General features: G+C 44.4%; 1 protein-coding gene and 1 long non-coding RNA gene across 4 annotated transcripts in view; one reads left to right on the top strand and one right to left on the bottom strand.

Moving 5' to 3' along the window:
• The window catches only part of LOC147015684 (uncharacterized), a 104,130-nt gene extending 98,088 nt beyond the window's left edge, over window positions 1-6,042 (bottom strand). For both annotated transcript variants that reach the window (XR_015049789.1, XR_015049790.1), the window contains exon 1: window positions 5,701-6,042. This is a non-coding gene — a long non-coding RNA (uncharacterized LOC147015684). The remainder of the gene's footprint in view (window positions 1-5,700) is intronic.
• A 364-nt stretch (window positions 6,043-6,406) lies between these two features.
• Window positions 6,407-16,233, top strand: PCGF1 (polycomb group ring finger 1). Of its 2 annotated transcripts, none has more exons than XM_085848074.1 (6): window positions 6,407-6,618; window positions 6,794-6,899; window positions 10,390-10,542; window positions 10,664-10,729; window positions 10,885-10,993; window positions 16,078-16,233. In XM_085848074.1, the coding sequence occupies exons 1-6, from the start codon at window positions 6,532-6,534 to the stop codon at window positions 16,226-16,228; spliced, it is 672 nt and encodes a 223-aa protein (XP_085704200.1). In that variant the 5' UTR covers window positions 6,407-6,531; the 3' UTR covers window positions 16,229-16,233. The 2 variants fall into 2 exon arrangements, with proteins under 2 accessions (XP_085704200.1, XP_085704201.1); XM_085848075.1 differs by lacking the exon at window positions 16,078-16,233 and adding an exon at window positions 13,704-14,622 and having other exon boundaries at window positions 6,416-6,618.
• The last annotated feature ends 764 nt before the right edge of the window (window positions 16,234-16,997 follow it).

Raw genomic sequence — 16,997 nt, 5'->3', positions numbered from 1 at the left:
ATCGATTTCAGATTACCAGCTACATCCTTCAATGTATTATCCGAATAAGCGTTCCGGATACACTTTGTTAACCGAGCCAAATGTACCCTCGATTCTCTAAATTTGTCTGGAAATTCAAAACGGGAATGGGGTGGACAGTATAAAATTATTATTATTTTTTCTTACTTATTATTCTTTACTTCCATTTTTCTCAATATATTTTCCGTTTTTGGTTGTAACCTTGAGTTCGGGTGCGTGGCGTTTATAGAGCCTCGCGGCTCTGACGAAGAAGAATAAGAATAAGAATAAGAATAAGAACAATAAGAAGGATCGGTACTCGTAGGTATGGAGGGAGAAAGGGATTCTGTTTTTTTTGTTGTATGTTTTAAAATTTTAAGACAAGAAACAGATGGTGTAGTTGAGAGGGATAGATGGGGGGCGGTGGGAAAAGTGTAGAAAATAGGAACTGATAGTAATAGGGAGAAGATACAAATAAAAATGATCATACACCGAGACGGGAAAGACAGGTAGGACTCAAAGAAACTCGATAAGACAAGATTGAAAACTCACAAAATAGCACAATTTTTGAAACAAAATGATCTCGTTTATTGGGGGTCTTGATTCTGGGGACCTTCCAGAGAGCCTCAGCATAGGATAGTTTCCCTTAAGTTTTCAACTGTTGGATCTGGGCGGCTCTTTGAAATTCAGGGCGGCCTCTGAAGGCTGTGCTGTGGTCCCCACCACAATTGGTACAATACATTTTATCGCTGGAGCAGCCACCATATTCATGCTCTCCGTTACATTTACTGCAGCATTGTTTTCCCCTACATGCTGAAGCGGTGTGACCAACTTTTGGCACTTGTAACATCTTAGTGGGGCAGGAATATATTCACGTACAGTGAAGGCTTGATACCTCAGGAAAACGTTTGAGGGAAGGACTGGGTTGCTAAAGGACAAAACCACTGAGGAGGTGTCAACTCTGACCCCCATCTCTGATTGTAGTAAAACTACCACATCAACAAAATGGCTCTTAATGTCATCTATTTCAATGGAGAGATCAATCCCGTAAATGACTCCTCGGCTCTCCTTCAGAGACCGAGGAATCTGACACAAGACTTGAACACCACCGAAATGTGAAGCTCTCAACACTGTCTACTGTTGGGCGACTGATTTACATTCTATTAATCGGTCGCCAGATCAGAGTTTTTCGGCGCTGGCCACGTCTCCGAATTATTTTTTAAATAAGTGTTGCCATTTTAATTGGGTTATCAGGGTTCAAGGGTTTGGAGCCATCTGAGGCTGAAACAATGACTACTAGTGTAGCATGGTACTCTTCTGGGATCGGGGGGGGGAGGGGGGGTCTGCCCCTCTTCCTAGCTTGGTTACCAGACCAGGAAGAACCCTCGTCATCTTCTCCAGACATGATGATCTATGTTCACTTCCTTCCGGCACCCCTGACGATTTTCTTTGACAATTAAGGAGGATCAGTCGTTATACTGGCAGGACAGGATACACAATACCAGAACAAGCTGTAGCATCTTCAACCTTCAAACCCGTCCTCGCCATCTGATCTGACATCACGATCCTTGAGCCCCAGCCGTGCCTTGTTAGGGTTCTTCTTGGGGGTCAATTTTTGAAATGTGCACCCATTTGTCGGACAGCTGCCGGACCCCACCCACATTTGTCACTTGACTCCACCCAATATGGCACCCAGACAAAATGATATGGCCACCATCTTGGGCCTAAGATATCAGACTTGTAGGCCTCTGCTGATTATACACTGTCCGGATTTGTTTAGTCAGATTTCCATTGGCTCTTTTTAGGTCGAGTGTCAATTACGATGAAGGACCCCAAAAAATCTAATCATATGTCGAATAATTGTAAGGTTTAATCAAGCCCGTCAGAATGCATAGTATGTCAAAACGCACGTTTCTTTTGTCTTTCTTTCGAGTGCAGCCTTATGGCTGCTGGTTGCATCATTGGTTAGGGACACGACTATACCGCTGATGCAGGGTCCCTATTACCAGTACACTGGTACTCATTTTGCTGACCTCGGAAGGATGACGAGCTGAGTCAACCCCACCTGATATTAATTCAGTGGAAACGGAGCTCAAACTCAGGACCCTATGATCCCAAGTCAGCCACCCTAACCACGAAGCCAACCCCAGGCTAAAACGCACACTAATCAGGCGTTGCGTTACGTAATCAAACATAATGAGCTACGTTCCGTAAATTAATTTTAAAAATAGCATTACGTAGTTTTTGAACGGCTCCATATTGGGGTTTATAAACAATCAGTGACCATGTGATGAATCATCTCGTTCTGAGATATATTACTCAAGAAACAGTCCCTGTGATGTTAAAGGCACTGGTATGCCCACTGTCGGAGTATGGCAACATTGCCTGGCACCCCAGCTTCCTGATGGACATCAATGAAGTTGAGATGGTCCAGAGACGAGCTACAAGGATGATTCCCACCCTCCGTGAACTTTCCTATCCAGAGAGACTCCTGCGTTTCAATACGTTTTCGCTTTTCTAACGCCGTCGCCATGGTGATATGATCTAAACATTTAAGGTGCTACACCGAATTGACCGGATTAGAACGGAACGTTTCTTCACTCCGGCCCAATGCCCTTTAACGCAGGACCATTCCCATAAACTCTTTGTGCCGAGGTGCAAGTTAGAGGTGAGGAAAAATTCCTTCAGTCAGAGGATATTCAAAGACTGGAACACGTATCCATGGTGGCATCGAAAGGTCTCAGCAGAATTGGTGACATCCACAACACGCGTTATCTACTAGTAGTCAGTTTTTCTGTCCTATTAGGCAAGAATTCAGTTCTGTCGAAGCAGTTTTTTGGCAAGGGTTATACTGGGTGGTTTGCCATTGCCTTCGCAGGAGTAGTTAAGGCTCTGTCACACCTTGACGATATAGCCAGTGTATGCCTGACGTATGAAAAATTTGGCTAAAATGCTGGCACACGTCGAATACGTTATGGGTAAGTTTGTATACGTTAAGAGCACGCTGGCATACGTCGTAGTACGCTGGCATACGTCGGAGTACGCTGGCATACGTCGGAGTACGCTGGCATACGACGGAGTACGCTGGCATACGTCGTAGTACGCTGGCATACGTCGTAGTACGCTGGCATATGTCGGAGTTCACCGAGCTTGAATTTTTTTTTTTTTAATTAACAAATTAATTTATTTTCAATTACACAAAGAATTAACAAATTTTCAATGCTTGAAATTTTTCGACGTATGCCAGTGTATAACTCACACGTTCCGCATAACGCTGGCCATAAGTTGTAGGCACGTTACACGATCGTTGACACACGTCGACACACGTTACCTGTAAGTTACTCATAAGTCGAAACACGTCGAGGTAATGTTTAGTGTAATCGAAACTTATTTCTAACCTATGAGTAACGTGTTGTAGGCACGTTACGCGATCGTTGACACACGTCGACACACGTTACTTGTAAGTTACTCACGAGTCGAAACACGTCGAGGTAATGGTGAGCGTCAGTGTTCCAGACTCCCTGGGTTTTTTTTCTTCGGTATGATGGTGATGTTGACACTTCGATTTCTAGTGCGGTTATAATATAATATAATTAATAGGCTGCTGCTCAACGATTTAAATCATAACCACACTAGCAATCGAAGTGTCAATATCACCGTCATACCGAAGAAGAAGAAACCCCCCCCCCCCCAAAAAAAAAACCAGGGAATCTGGAACACTGACGCTCACCATTACCTCGACGTGTTTCGACTTATGAGTAACTTACAAGTAACGTGTGTCGACGCGTGTCAACGATCGCGTAACGTGCCTAAAACTTATGGCCAGCGTATGTGGAACGTGTGTCATATGCCGAGTACGTCAATAAATTTTCAACATGCTGAAAATTTGTCGACGTACTCGGCATATGACGATGTATGCCAGCGTACTACGACGTATGGCAGCGTGCTCTTAATGTATACAAAACTTACCCACAACGTATTCGACATGTGCCAGCTTGGTTCGGCAAATTTTTCATACGTCGGCATACACTGGCTAAAACGTCAAGGTGTGACAGCGACTTCACACTTCGATGCCTCGTGCGGTTATGATTTGAATCGTCGAGTCGCAGCCTATGAATAGCCTACGCCACGTGATCGTCGGCGATACGCTGCCGTGCTATGCATAAGTTACACTATCGTTGGGCATAGGTTGTGAACGCCGACAACACGCTCAGCAATCGTTGGTATAAGTTATCGATATGTGATTGAAACGTTCTTTGTACGTTACTAATACGTTATGCATACGTCCAACACGTTATGAATACGTCCAAAACTGGGAAAAAAAAACATCAATAGTTCAGCGTACGCCAGCGTTTTACATACATTTTGATACCTTGCCATACGCTGGCTAAAACGTCAAGGTGTGACAGGGCCTTTAGGCAGGAATTTGAAACATGTTGGGCGTGCCGGCGACAGCTCGCCAACTCTTCGCGACGGACACCGCTGGATCTGTAATGTCCACCAACTAATCCTAACAGACTTGAATTCAGACTTTTCTGTGAGTTGGCTTGGAGGGAAAACATCGAGTTAAAAAAAATAAATTGTGCACGGAGATGGTGGCTCTGGTGGGGTCTTGAAGGTCTATGGTGGGTTAGGCATTGGTCCTACATCCTAGAGGTCAATGGCTTCACTCTTATCTTCAAATGATTAATTTATGGATTAAAAAAAAATGTGTCTATAGAAGCTTTCCTGTTGGTGGCTCACCATTCAGGAAAGAACTGCGATGGTGGTTTTAAATTATGGGATTTTCATAAAGAAACTCGTCAGACCAGCACTCGATTCGTCGGGGAGTTTGCAAAGGGAGCAGCTTGAAGACATAGATTTGCAAAAAGGTATATTTGGGTCTTAAACGTTCACAATGCAGACAAACCAATTTCCACAGTTTCCATTTTAATTTCCCCGGCTTTACTAGACCCAACAAGACCCTGCCCCACCACTTCTCCAACAATTCCTCTCCTTGTGCTGCAGTGCGTGTTTGTTGTCCCACTGTTTTTTTCTTTACCCCCATTTTGTCTGTTGATCCGTTGCCACACTAACCCCTGTTATTCTGCTCTTCGTTGAGCCTCGATTTTGTTTCAAAAGACAACCGGCTCAATTTCTACCACCGACGGTGTGAACCATAATGCAGCACCCCCTCCCTGGTAGCGTGACGTCAGACGGTGATCCGCAAAATGGCGGAATTGGTGAACATTCCTTACCCCTCCCTCCCCTTGACACATACGTCCTCACAATCTCCTTTATCTTCATCTCGACCCCCCCTCCCTCCATTTATTCCCCTTCTTCATTCTTTTAAACCCATTTTTTGAACTCTTCCTCTACATGGGGTGAAATCGTTGCCGATTGAATCTTCGGAAGATCAGAAATAAATAATTCCGCCATGTTTCCATACCTAATGTGTATATATATAGATATATGGTATGGGCCCTTTGTCGATCAGAAGGAACTTTTGACCTGCACATGAAACTGAAACATGTCCATTAAATATAAAAAAAAAAAAAATAATAATAATAATAATAATATATATGACGTCATACTTCACACGTCAGAGGTCATGTTCGTCCTGATATGCTAACTCAGTGCTGAGGACACTGCAAAAAAAAAATAACCAGCTGAACACGAATACAGTATTAGTAACTAAATATTACTTCAGCGAGTTGTTTTTACCTGTGATGTGTCGCAGGTGTACAAGAGCTCCGCGTGGTGGTTCTTGTTCGTCAAAACCCGCAAATTCGAGCAGATAAGTTCCGTTGATCACGTGCCGACGCTGCCACCTGGTGCTGAAGAAACCGAATTTCTTCCGATACGATATGGAGAACGTCTCTCCGGGATGTTTGGTACATTTTCTACAAGTGCATAAAAGGGTTAATGGCGATTGGAGGAAAAAAAATTAAGTGAACAAAGGTTGAGGAGAAGAGTAAGAGGAAGAAGAAGAGTAAGAAGGTGAGGAAGAAGAGGGAGAGGAGAAGAAGATAGATGATGGGAAGGGGTATTTATTGGATATCGGTGTTGAGAAAAGTACGTAATACGTCGATCATCTAACCCGAATGGCTTGACAGGCTTGGACACTCGATAAACGGTAATGTTTGATGCATCACGGCTCGAAATGTGTTCTCTGAATAAATGAAATGTCCAAATTATTTAACCAGACATTTGTGTACCTCAAACTCTCGAACACATAATGATCTTGACGATAACGATCTTAAAAAGCGATTTTGATATTAACAAAAAAAAAGAAAGCGAAGTTGATATCATGAAAAATCGCAATATTATTCGTGATGCTCGTTTGGCGGTGTAAGAGGCGTGATCGTAATCGGCGGTTTAAACGTGCAAAATTATGTATTTTTTTTATTTTCGGTGGAATTGTGTGTTGCACTTAAAGGACGGTGAAGTTATACTCGTCGATTATACAAATGGTAAACGGGTGAAGAAAGACAACGACAAGCGAAGATGTGAGTTGTGAGCACGAAGCAGCCGAGGCCCGGGCTCTGGCCCAGCATGGCGGCCGATGCGCCGCTTGCAAACGCCATGCGACTCCGGAATCAGCTGCAGGCTGTGTACAGGCTCGACCCCCTGCGTAACGAGGTGCGTGATCACAACGCCACACCGCCCTCTCACAACGGCCTGTTTCGGCCGCCAGTAACGCCGCTCGGCACGAACGAGGCCTGACGAGCCCATCTCGGTCTCACTGTGTGTCGTGTCGGCGGCGAGCCGCCCCCCCCCCCGACTCATCCCGTCGTGTGTCGTGTGTCGTGTGCAGGAAGAAGTCCGCGTCAAGATCGAGGATCTGAACGAGCACATCGTGTGCATATTGTGCGCGGGTTACTTCGTCGACGCCACCACCATCACAGAATGCCTGCACACCTGTGAGTTTGGGGTTTTCCTCTCGATTCATATTCCCTCGTGTCCGAATTACATTCGACTTTTAAAGGGGGTTATCTTTTACATTTCAGCGATCCTTTCACATTCAACTCGAGGTCAACAAACCCTGATCGTTTACAAAGCCTCTTGAACGGCCTTGTTTGATTGTTATTTACACCTTGTTTGTCTGGACATCCTGAGAACAGTCAGGGAATGCGATGCGGGTCATGATCGTCATCTTTTGGTTAAAAACCTCCTTTTTTTTTTTATTCGTTTGGAAAACTACAACGAAGGTCATCAGATGAATATAGTCTGTTAATGATGAGAAACTCAGTTTTTTTTTTTCTTTATTAAAACTTTGTTTACGTTTAAAACCCGAGAGTTCATGGAACACCGAATACCCTGCGCAGTGTTGAGAAAAACAACGACGGCAAATTTGATTGGTCGACATGACGTAAAATGCTGTCATATTTCGTCCAAGTCCTGCTGAACGGAAAGTTTTTGAAAGTGCCAACGAGGTGATTTGTGCTCTGCAGCGTCCAAGTATATAGGTCGATTTAAATGAAATAAAGATTTTTAAGATTGTAAATAAATACAATAAATTTTGGAATCTTACCGCCGTTGATGCAGCGTCTTTTACACCACCTTGTTTTGACGTGTTACATTAATTCCTCGTTAAGCCTGGTGTTGGTTTAGTGGTTGGGGTGGCGGCTTGGGATCCGAGGGTCCTGAGTTCAAGCCCCGTCGGCCGCTGAATTAAAATACACCAGGAGGTTGACTCGGCCTGTCATCCTTCCGAGGTCGGCAAAATGAGCACCCAGTTAGGGAATTTTAGCAAATTGTATTGACCATCTGTGAAAAAAATTGCTTACCAAAAAATTTCTTCACTAACGTATTAATCTTGGTGTCTACCAACACCTATCAATTCGTGCAAACCCAAATCCTTGTGGAAAATTCTGGGGAACCAATCAAGGTTCGGGTGCTCAGAGGGCCTGCGCGAAAAAAATCGGAAAATAAACTTTTGCCAATATTGACTTGTGGGATGTCTAACTAGGGGTTTTTTGGGGTGTTGAATTGATTCCAACCATTATTTTTGAAAAAAAAAACACTCCTTGATCATATAAAATGTATTTTATTGACATTTTTAACAGAACTGTGCTCAATGGAAATGTTGCTTCGTCAACTTTTACAACCTTATTCATTAAACTCCCCAGTATCTTCCTCACTCCTCATCATCCAGCTGGTTTATGTTCAGGCAAGAGTTACCATGACGGATGCCGCAAGCAGAAATACACTTGACTCCTTGCTTTTTACAGCAGCACCTGAGTGAGCTGCAGTCCCCCGCACAGTTGCAGCTGGCAAACGTCAGGAGGTAGTCTGGTGCAATGCGGTCTGTAGAAGGGACTGGTGCATATCCTTGCTCAGTGAGTTGCCATCCATAGTCCTGGGCATCCAACGATGGACTTTGCAGCATCAGCCAGTCTTTAGTCTGGAGGTAAGCTCGGAGAGAGTGCTGTGCTGCAGCTCCTGTTGTTTGGGTTTTATGGTTTTAGTTTCTCAGGTTTTATGCTCCCAGTAGCAGCTCGCTTGCTCAAGATGTCTATTCTCAAGTCTTCCAAGTGTTTGGAGGATTTCCCATGGAACATGAGCATGAAAAGATCACAGCCTGCTTTAATGATATCACCTTTCTCAGCTCGGATGTCCATAAACACGTCCATTGCCCTCTCTGCTTCATCAGTCTTGCAGAGCTTGTTTAGCAAAGTTGGTTTGCTGAACCCAAAAATTGCAGACACTGTATCGCAGCCAGACAAACTGTGCAAGAAGATGAGATATCTCTGGGAGGGCCTCCCGGATCTTTCCGACATCGTAAGATGTTTCTTTGGCTGTCGTGAGGAAGATCGGATGGTCTGCAACATGATGAATCGGCAAAACCAGGACTTCTGTGTCCTCAGCCCTCACCTCGACAGGGGACTCTCTTGTCTCATCTAGAGCTGCGCAGACGATGGAGGTGTCAGCATCATCGGAGCATTGCTGTACACTGATTCCATTCCTACTAAATGTCTCAGCAAGGAGCAGAACGAGCTGGGCTTTGTTGTTCTTGTTATCGAGGAACTTTTCTCTTGCAATGATGATTTTGAGATCCAGACGAATCTAAATGTCACAGCATGCATTTTGTGTTCGTCTCAAGTGGTCATGGTCCTTGGTGGAGCTGCCATATCCGTCAAAGACCACCGTTATCCGGAGGTGATGGCTCCCCATGGACTTCACAAACCGGAGGTAGCTCTCGGCAACATCCTTCCAAGTAAGGTTAGCCTCCCACTTGATATTGTGCAGGAGCCACCCACCATCAACCAGAAGGCTTGTGCAGGGGGGTTGTTCGACAGGTGCCACACATGCCTTCAGGGACCTTGCTCGGGCAGCCTTGTCTGGCTTTCGCAACTTTTGATTTTTGTCAAACAGAGACATCGGTTTCGGTGTCAACTCAAAGCGCAGAGCTTCTTTGGTCTTGACTTCACGCTCACCGATGACAATGAGGCGGTTGAATAGCTTCAGTGAGTCAATGTCCAGCTTCCAGGTGATAACAGAATGAAAAGCATCGTATCCAGCGCTTCGATCCTAGCGAATCCCTCGTCGCCTACCAGCTTGTCCATTTTCCACTCTGTCCAGGACCAAATTATGTTTCGCATTAGGTTCTCACCTCACTCAACACAAATTACTTCAATTTTGTAACCACATAAACCTCACTTCTGTTCAATGGCAACCAGGAGACCAGCTTGGATATGTGAGTATTTATTTGTCCAAGCATGACAACCAAGGAGACCAAGCAGATTATTTGTCCGAGGAACTCCAAAGAGTACTCTGCTCGAGGTCAGTTGATTGTAGACGTTAACCTGAGGGTTCGTGCTATTGTCTTTAATGGAGAGACGGGGGAATTGTGTGGGTCTTGGCAGCATTGAACGACACATTCTTGCTGTTGGACCAGATTTGTGCAGTGCAGTATTTTTCTCCAAGTATGTGGACAAGAGTACGGTTGCATCCCGTTTGTCATTGGTGTGAGAGACTTACCGGCAAAGATTGGAGTCGTCTGCAAACGATTATACAGGGTTTTCCAAAGAGGCCAAGAGGTCATGGAAGTAAGCCAGGGACAGACAGGATGGGACCCAAGTCACTGTCTCGTGAGACAACATCCTATAAAGAAAGAGTCAGAGATAGAACATTCATAGTTTGTTGTTGCTCCCTTGCAGTGTTCAGGATTTGGAAGCCATTTGTCTATTGTTTGCTTGTTTCTCCTTATTCCCATAACTCTCTTCACCCCCTTGTCTTTCATTGGACTTTATATGTACCAGGACCGAAAAAGTCTCGTCTTTCAGCGTTGCCCTCGTGTTTGAGGTTCTTACTTTAATTATGCACTTAGACATGATTGTTTTGCAGGCCATCAGATCGAGAGTACAGTCTTGTCGGACACCTACTTGCGTGTGCTTACTCTTTCAACAGTTTGCAAGAGCTGCATTGTGAAGTACTTGCAAACCAGCAAACACTGTCCCATGTGCAATGTTAAAATACATGAAACGCAACCACTCATAAACCTGAAGCTGGATCGTGTCATGCAAGAGATTGTGTTCAAGCTCGTCCCGGGCTTGCAGCAAAGTGAGTGTTCTCTTATATTTTTTGAAAAACTACGGTTTAAAGGTTTCTTTTTCTTGAATTATTTGGTCATTTTAATTGTACCAAAGAAGAATTTAAAATATATACTGTGTCTATTAAACAGATGAAGAGCAGAGGATAAAAGAATTTTCGCAAACAAGAGGCTTGGATCGAATTGTACAGTCCGAAGGTACGTTGTAAGCTCTCCACCAAGAACGTTGTGTAGTAACTTGTAATTATCGCACGACTCCTTTGGTAATGCATATCGAGTTGTGATTATGTACACGGTCACTTGTCCGACAAAATTAAATGCTTCTCCGAGATGTTTATATGCAATTGCTGCAGAATTCAACGGTCCTCAAGCTGTGCAGGCAACGTGCCGGACAGCCGACCTCTCAAGAGCCCACTTGTACCGGCACGACGAGCTTGTCTGCCTCCACCTAGACAGCTATTGGTGAGTTTTCTTCTGTTGTGACAGTTTTGATCTTTCTTCTTGCTGGCTCACCCAGCATGTTTTGGCTTCTGTGTTCAGTTTTTAATGCTATCATTGTGTTCAGATAGCTGGCCAAAAGTATTATCCTGCGATTTATACCTTGGAATATTTTCTGTGATTTTTGGTCAAGACTTCTCACTTGGAGTCTGCTCGAAAAGACTACATTGTGCATCGCACTCTTCTTGCTGACATCAAACGAGATATGGGTGTACGATGCGGAACAAAGAAATTGCACTTTCGGGTCGAACCGAGCTCGTACTGGCACGTTACGCAAACGTCACTTGCCATCATTAATTGGTCATCGATTTGTGAAAACCCACCACTTGCTCCAAATGTCCAATTGGATCTTCTTTATTCATAGGCAGTGCAAGGCTGCAGGGTAGCGTCATTGACTGAGGGCACGGCTATGCCACAGATGCAATGCCTTCTGCTGGTTCGGACAGGAATTGGGAATGTGGCCGTGGTGCCGGCAACAGCTCGCTTAATCTTCACGAAGGACACCATGGGATATTTAATGTCCACCAACTAATACCGGCAGATGGGACCTCCAGTTTTATTGTCCATCCAAAGTACGGCACACACATTGATTAATCACCCTGCCTGTGAAACACCGGGATGACAGCTTAGAGGCCAGTGTGCACACCTATATGCCATCCTATCAGCCCTTCCATCGGTCATTTACCCTCTTCATCCCGACTCTAAGAAGAAGCGTCTCGACTTGCCAGCAGCTTTCCACAAACCATTTTCTATTGTAGTGGCCTACGCTGCAACTTCTTGCTCTGGGTACCTTGTTTATCATTACCATGTTTAACAGAGCTAGCACCAACGGCTATTACGTCAGATTCTGGGAGTTGATATCTTTGTCGTGTGCCCTTTCTTGTGTGAAATGTGCAGTTTTCAATGCTTATATATAAGCTAAGTATGTGCTTGTGTTGTAGTATTACTGGGTTGTTTTGCATTCACCCCTCCAAATTTTCCTCTCACCTCCAATGACGAGGATTTAAGCTGTTATGACCACGATGTCTGTTGATCATTTTCAACCCTTCCTTGGGGAGTTTTGGGTAAATTATTTGATGTAAAATGATTGATTGCAGGAGCAATGTCTCAAAATGACTTCTGATTATGGGATTATAAAAGGAAACTTTAGGCGCTAAAGGAGGCCACCTGGCCCGTCATGCGTCTTGCACCCACTCTAGTTATACTTCTTTTTTTGAAAGATAGCATAGAATCTTTGGTGTCCACAACCTAAACATATATATGGGACATCCAAGTCCCGATCTGAAGGAGAGCCAGATAAAGTGTGTTCCTTGATGCTGCACTTCCCCATTTACACCACACTTAAAGCTGACTTTATCAAGGATCGAAGAAAGATTTAACAGGTGAATTGCGAGCACACTACCGCATGAGCTATCGGGCTGTCCCAGAAAATCAACGCTATAATTATTATGGTATTTAATTTTGTTAAAAGACACAGTGGGATCTTCAACATATGCTAGCCGATTGGACAGGTGGCTTAATGTCCCCTCGGAAGGACGTGTGTGCAACCAATGTGCTCTGTCTGCAGAGCACCAGGGTTTTACAGTTGCACTTGGGTAAGGAATACAACCTCGACGAGACTGTTAAACCTCATTGCTATCCTGTCACTCCTTGATCACACAATACGAATGCCAGTGAAAACTCCACCTGCATCTGAATTATCATGAAATTGTTATCAAAGCTATTATTGAAAAGGAAAAAGAAGAATACCTCGAGTAATTCCTCTCTACAATGCAACCCAACGTCTGTGAATAACGTGACCTTTGAATTTTTTTTTTTATATCAGTCATCAACTGGTACTAGAAAATAACAACTTTGATGAGCGTTTATATTCTTGCATAAAGCTTTATTACTCGGGCCATTCCCAAACGTCTAGGGTTTTCTTTTCCTCCAAATTGGTCGATGTAAAGTGAAAATGTTATGTTTTTTTTTCCCCTCTTTTCTTTTTCCATTTGTGATAGTGTGCACACATGTGTAGAATCATCATTTTTGCTCTCCTTCAACACCCCTCAATTTCTACCTGTATTTGAAGATCACATTTGCAATACCATCACTATTTCTGGTTGTTGGGATCCTGTCTATTTTAAGAGTAGGCAGGATTTTAATGACTCCATTTGTTGGCTTTTTTTCAAAAGTGGTTATAACTACACCTTGTTTCTGCATCGTACATAAATTAATACATAAACATTCAAGCATTCATTCATTTGTTTGTGTGCAGCATGCAGCTGTTGGTTTGTTTCATTGCTGGGAGCCCTACTGTGGTGCCTGTGATTCATTATCCTACTCCCCCTGGAGGTTAGGACAGGATTTTGAAATTTGGCCAGGGCACCACCTCATATTTGTTAACTCGTTGGTCCACTGGACCAAATTTTCATTGGTCTTCGCCTTGTAGCATACTTGCCGGCTGTGTTACTTGAGCATTCGCTTGTCTTTCACCAAGCCCAGATGTCCTTGGGCCAGGGTGGGGAGTATACGTCCGTCATTATTATTGCCAAATTCTACAACTATTATTGTTGTTGTGAATATTATTAGTGTTGATTAATATATGCTTTGTTACAATGTTATCATTACCTCTGCCACCGAAGGTGAAGGAGGTTATGTTTTCACCCCTGTCTGTTTGTTTGTCTGTGTGCAGGATATCTCAAAAAGTTGTGGACGGATTCAGATAAAATTTGGTGGACAGGTTGGGTATGTGACAAGGAAGAATTGATTCGATTTTGGTGAAGATCAAAATCCAGATTCGGATCCGAGAATTTTTAAAATGTGATTTTTCACCATTGAAGGCTAAAAACGACATGTGATAGGATATCTCAAAAAGCTGTGGACAGATTTGGACAAAACCTGATGGGCAGGTTGGGTATGTAACAAGGAAGAATTGATTAGATTTTGGTGAAGATCTGAATCTGATTTCAGATCCAATAATTTTTTTAGTGATAGTGTGAAAACGATATATAGCACGATATTTCAATAAGGTAGGGACGGATTCGGATGAAAGTTGGTGGATGAGTTGGTTCGGTGACAAGAACAAGCTGATTAAATTTTAGTTCAGGTCCGAATCCAGATCCAGCCGATCAGTGGGATACAAAACGTAAACTAATCAGCTTGGTGGAGGTATGTGCTCTACCGAGTGTCATTCTAGTTTGTTTGTTTGTCTACACAGAACGTGAGTGTGTATCGATTACATTATGTGCATGGCTCACAAAGTGAGTATGCTGTGGTATGTTTGTGGGACATTCCATATAAAACTATTATGAGGTACTTAGACAAACCATCAATGGTCAGATATGAAAGTGGACATCTTGGGGAACCTGTAGAAACCAGCAATATCATTTAGATATTGTAGAAATAGATATTATATGCTGTAGAAACCAGCAAGATCCCAAAGACGCTATAGACGCCATTACACCCGTTAGAACCGCGAAGACCCTAAAACTCCTTTCTACCCTTCGATCTTTTAAGACCCTTGAGACACTTTTGACCCATTTTAGACAAAGTTTCAAACCATTTGACCTTTACACACTTGCAATGAGACCATTTAGAATTTTCATTTACAATTTTTTTTTTTTTTTTTTTTTTGTATACCTTGGTCGAGGCTCGTATGAGAGCTAACACACAACTCACAGCAAGGAGGCATGAGACAAGAGGGACGGGAGTGGAAGGGACAAAACAGTGGGGAACAGACACATTAGGTGAACTGTGGAAGGGAGAGGGATGGGGATGGGACGGGGAACATGGCGAAGAGAAGATGGACATTTCAGGGACTTTCAGGAAGGAAAGCAGGAGAAATGAAGGAAGTGGGCTTTGGTGGATTATCAGGGGTAGAAAAGATCGAGGATTTGGATGGGGGAAGATAAAAGGTGGTGGTGAACAGCTGTTTTGAAAGCCTGGAGGGAAGAATGGGAAAGAATAGAGTGAGGAAGTTTATTCCAAAGTTGGGAAAAAAGAGGAATGAAAGAGTGAAGATGAGCAGTGATTCGTGATTTTGGTAGTTTTACCAGAAGGGGGTTGTTGGCGGACCTTGAGCGCCCTGTGGAAATGTGGTGGGGACAAATCGCAGAGAGAGCAGGGGGGGGCAAGGCTGGAGAGGAGTCGGTAGAAGACAGAAAGACCACCGACCAACCTGCGGTGATTGAGTGAGAGGCCCAAAGACTCAGCTTCATTGCGGGAGATGCCGATGATCTTAAATGCCCTGGTTTCGACAGCGTGAAGCCGAGAAAGGTGGGAGGCAGGAGCACCAGCCCAGAGGGGAGAGCAGTACTCCATCAGGCTACGGACAAAAGCTTTGTAAGTGGTCAGGAGCTCAAGAGGGTCGAGGAAGGACTTAGCACGACGGAGGATTCCCAGTCGGCGACTGGCTTTTGAGGCGAGGTTGGAAATGTGACTTTCCCAGGAAAGGTCATGGCAGATAGTGAGACCTAGAAGCTTGAAAGAAAAGACTTCTTCCAGAGGATTGTTGAGAAAGTGGATGGGGGGGTTTTGTAAATGGTCCTTTCAAAGAGACATAGTGAGAGTGTGAGATTTGTCTGGATTGAAAGACATGTTCCACGTGTTGGACCAGTTTGTGATTTTATCCAGATCTGCAGTGAGCGAAGAAGCTGCTGCTTGCCGGTCTGAGGGATGACAGATGGTACGGCAGAGGGTGGAGTCGTCGGCAAAGAGAAATAGAGGATTTTCCAGAGAGTCCGAGAGATCATTGATGAAAACCAGAAAAAGAACAGGGCCCAGAACGCTACCTTGAGGAACTCCAGCCTGCACAGGAAGAGGCAATGAAAGAACTCCATTTAGGGCCACACGTTGACTGCGACAGGAGAGGAAGTCTGCGAGCCATGAGTGGAGAGGGCCTTTAACGACTTTCCATTTAATACATCCTTCCATTAATTTGCCACAAAATACACCACACAAAATAAGTGCTGGTGAGGGTCTGTAATGTTTGATTGCTCTTTCTTATTCCCTCCACCAACGAAGGTGAGGTTATGTTTTCACTCCTGTCTGTCTGTCTTTGTGTGCAGGATATCTCAAAAAGTTGTGGATGGATTCGGACAAAACTTGGTGGACAGGTTGGGTGTGTGGCAAGGACAAATTGATTCCATTTTTGTGAAGATCCGGATCCGGATCCGGATCCGACTACTAGAATTGTTTTTCGTGATTCTTCACCAATGAGAGACAGGGTCAAAAACGATATATAGCACGATATCTCAAAAAGATGTGGACGGATTCAGACAAAACTTGGTGGACACGGGTGTGTGATCATGAAGAATTGATTCAATCCTGGTGAAGATCTGGATCCGATATATAATTTAAGTGATTCTTCAACATTGAGAGATGGGGCCAAAAACATGTATGTATATATATGTATATTGTTACGGCTGTGGAAATTCGCACAGCACCATATACTGTAGGTCCTTAGATCAGTTATGCTGATAAGTCTGTGCTCAGATAGATTTCCCCACCGTTGTCGAAAGGGATTCATTCGTGTCACCCGGGCTGTGATCTTTGAGGTAGCCGTTTTTCTTTTACTATCGTTATTTTGGACCAACCACAACGCCATCCATCAAGCACCTTCTCCGCAACGCCAACCACCAACCACCCTCTCCACCACGCCAACCACCAACCACCTTCTCCACAACCGCCTTCACAACAATGACATCTCCTCACCATCTCCTAATCCACATCTCCCCCAATAGATCAACACGAACAACCGCCTCACCTTCGTCTCCGAAACAACGCCATCTTGGCGCCAGCCATGGCGAGTCTGCATCGAACGACATCGCTGCAGGCAGACGCAGGGGTTTCCTCGCCGCGCAAGTCGGTGATTTCGCGCACGTCCGCTCGCCGCGCAGGGTCGCTGTCTTCGCGCACGTCCGCTCGCCGCGCAGGGTCGCTGTCTTCGCGCACGTCCGCTCTGTGCAAGCTTCGTCCGGGAATTCGG

The sequence above is a fragment of the Eptatretus burgeri genome, chromosome 12 (genome assembly GCF_056783735.1).
Source record: "Eptatretus burgeri isolate ZD-2024b chromosome 12, Ebu_testis_v1, whole genome shotgun sequence".
Classification (NCBI taxonomy): Eukaryota; Metazoa; Chordata; class Myxini; order Myxiniformes; family Myxinidae; genus Eptatretus; species Eptatretus burgeri.
Note: the sequence above shows the minus strand (reverse complement) of the source record. Positions and strands in the feature narration are given on the sequence as shown.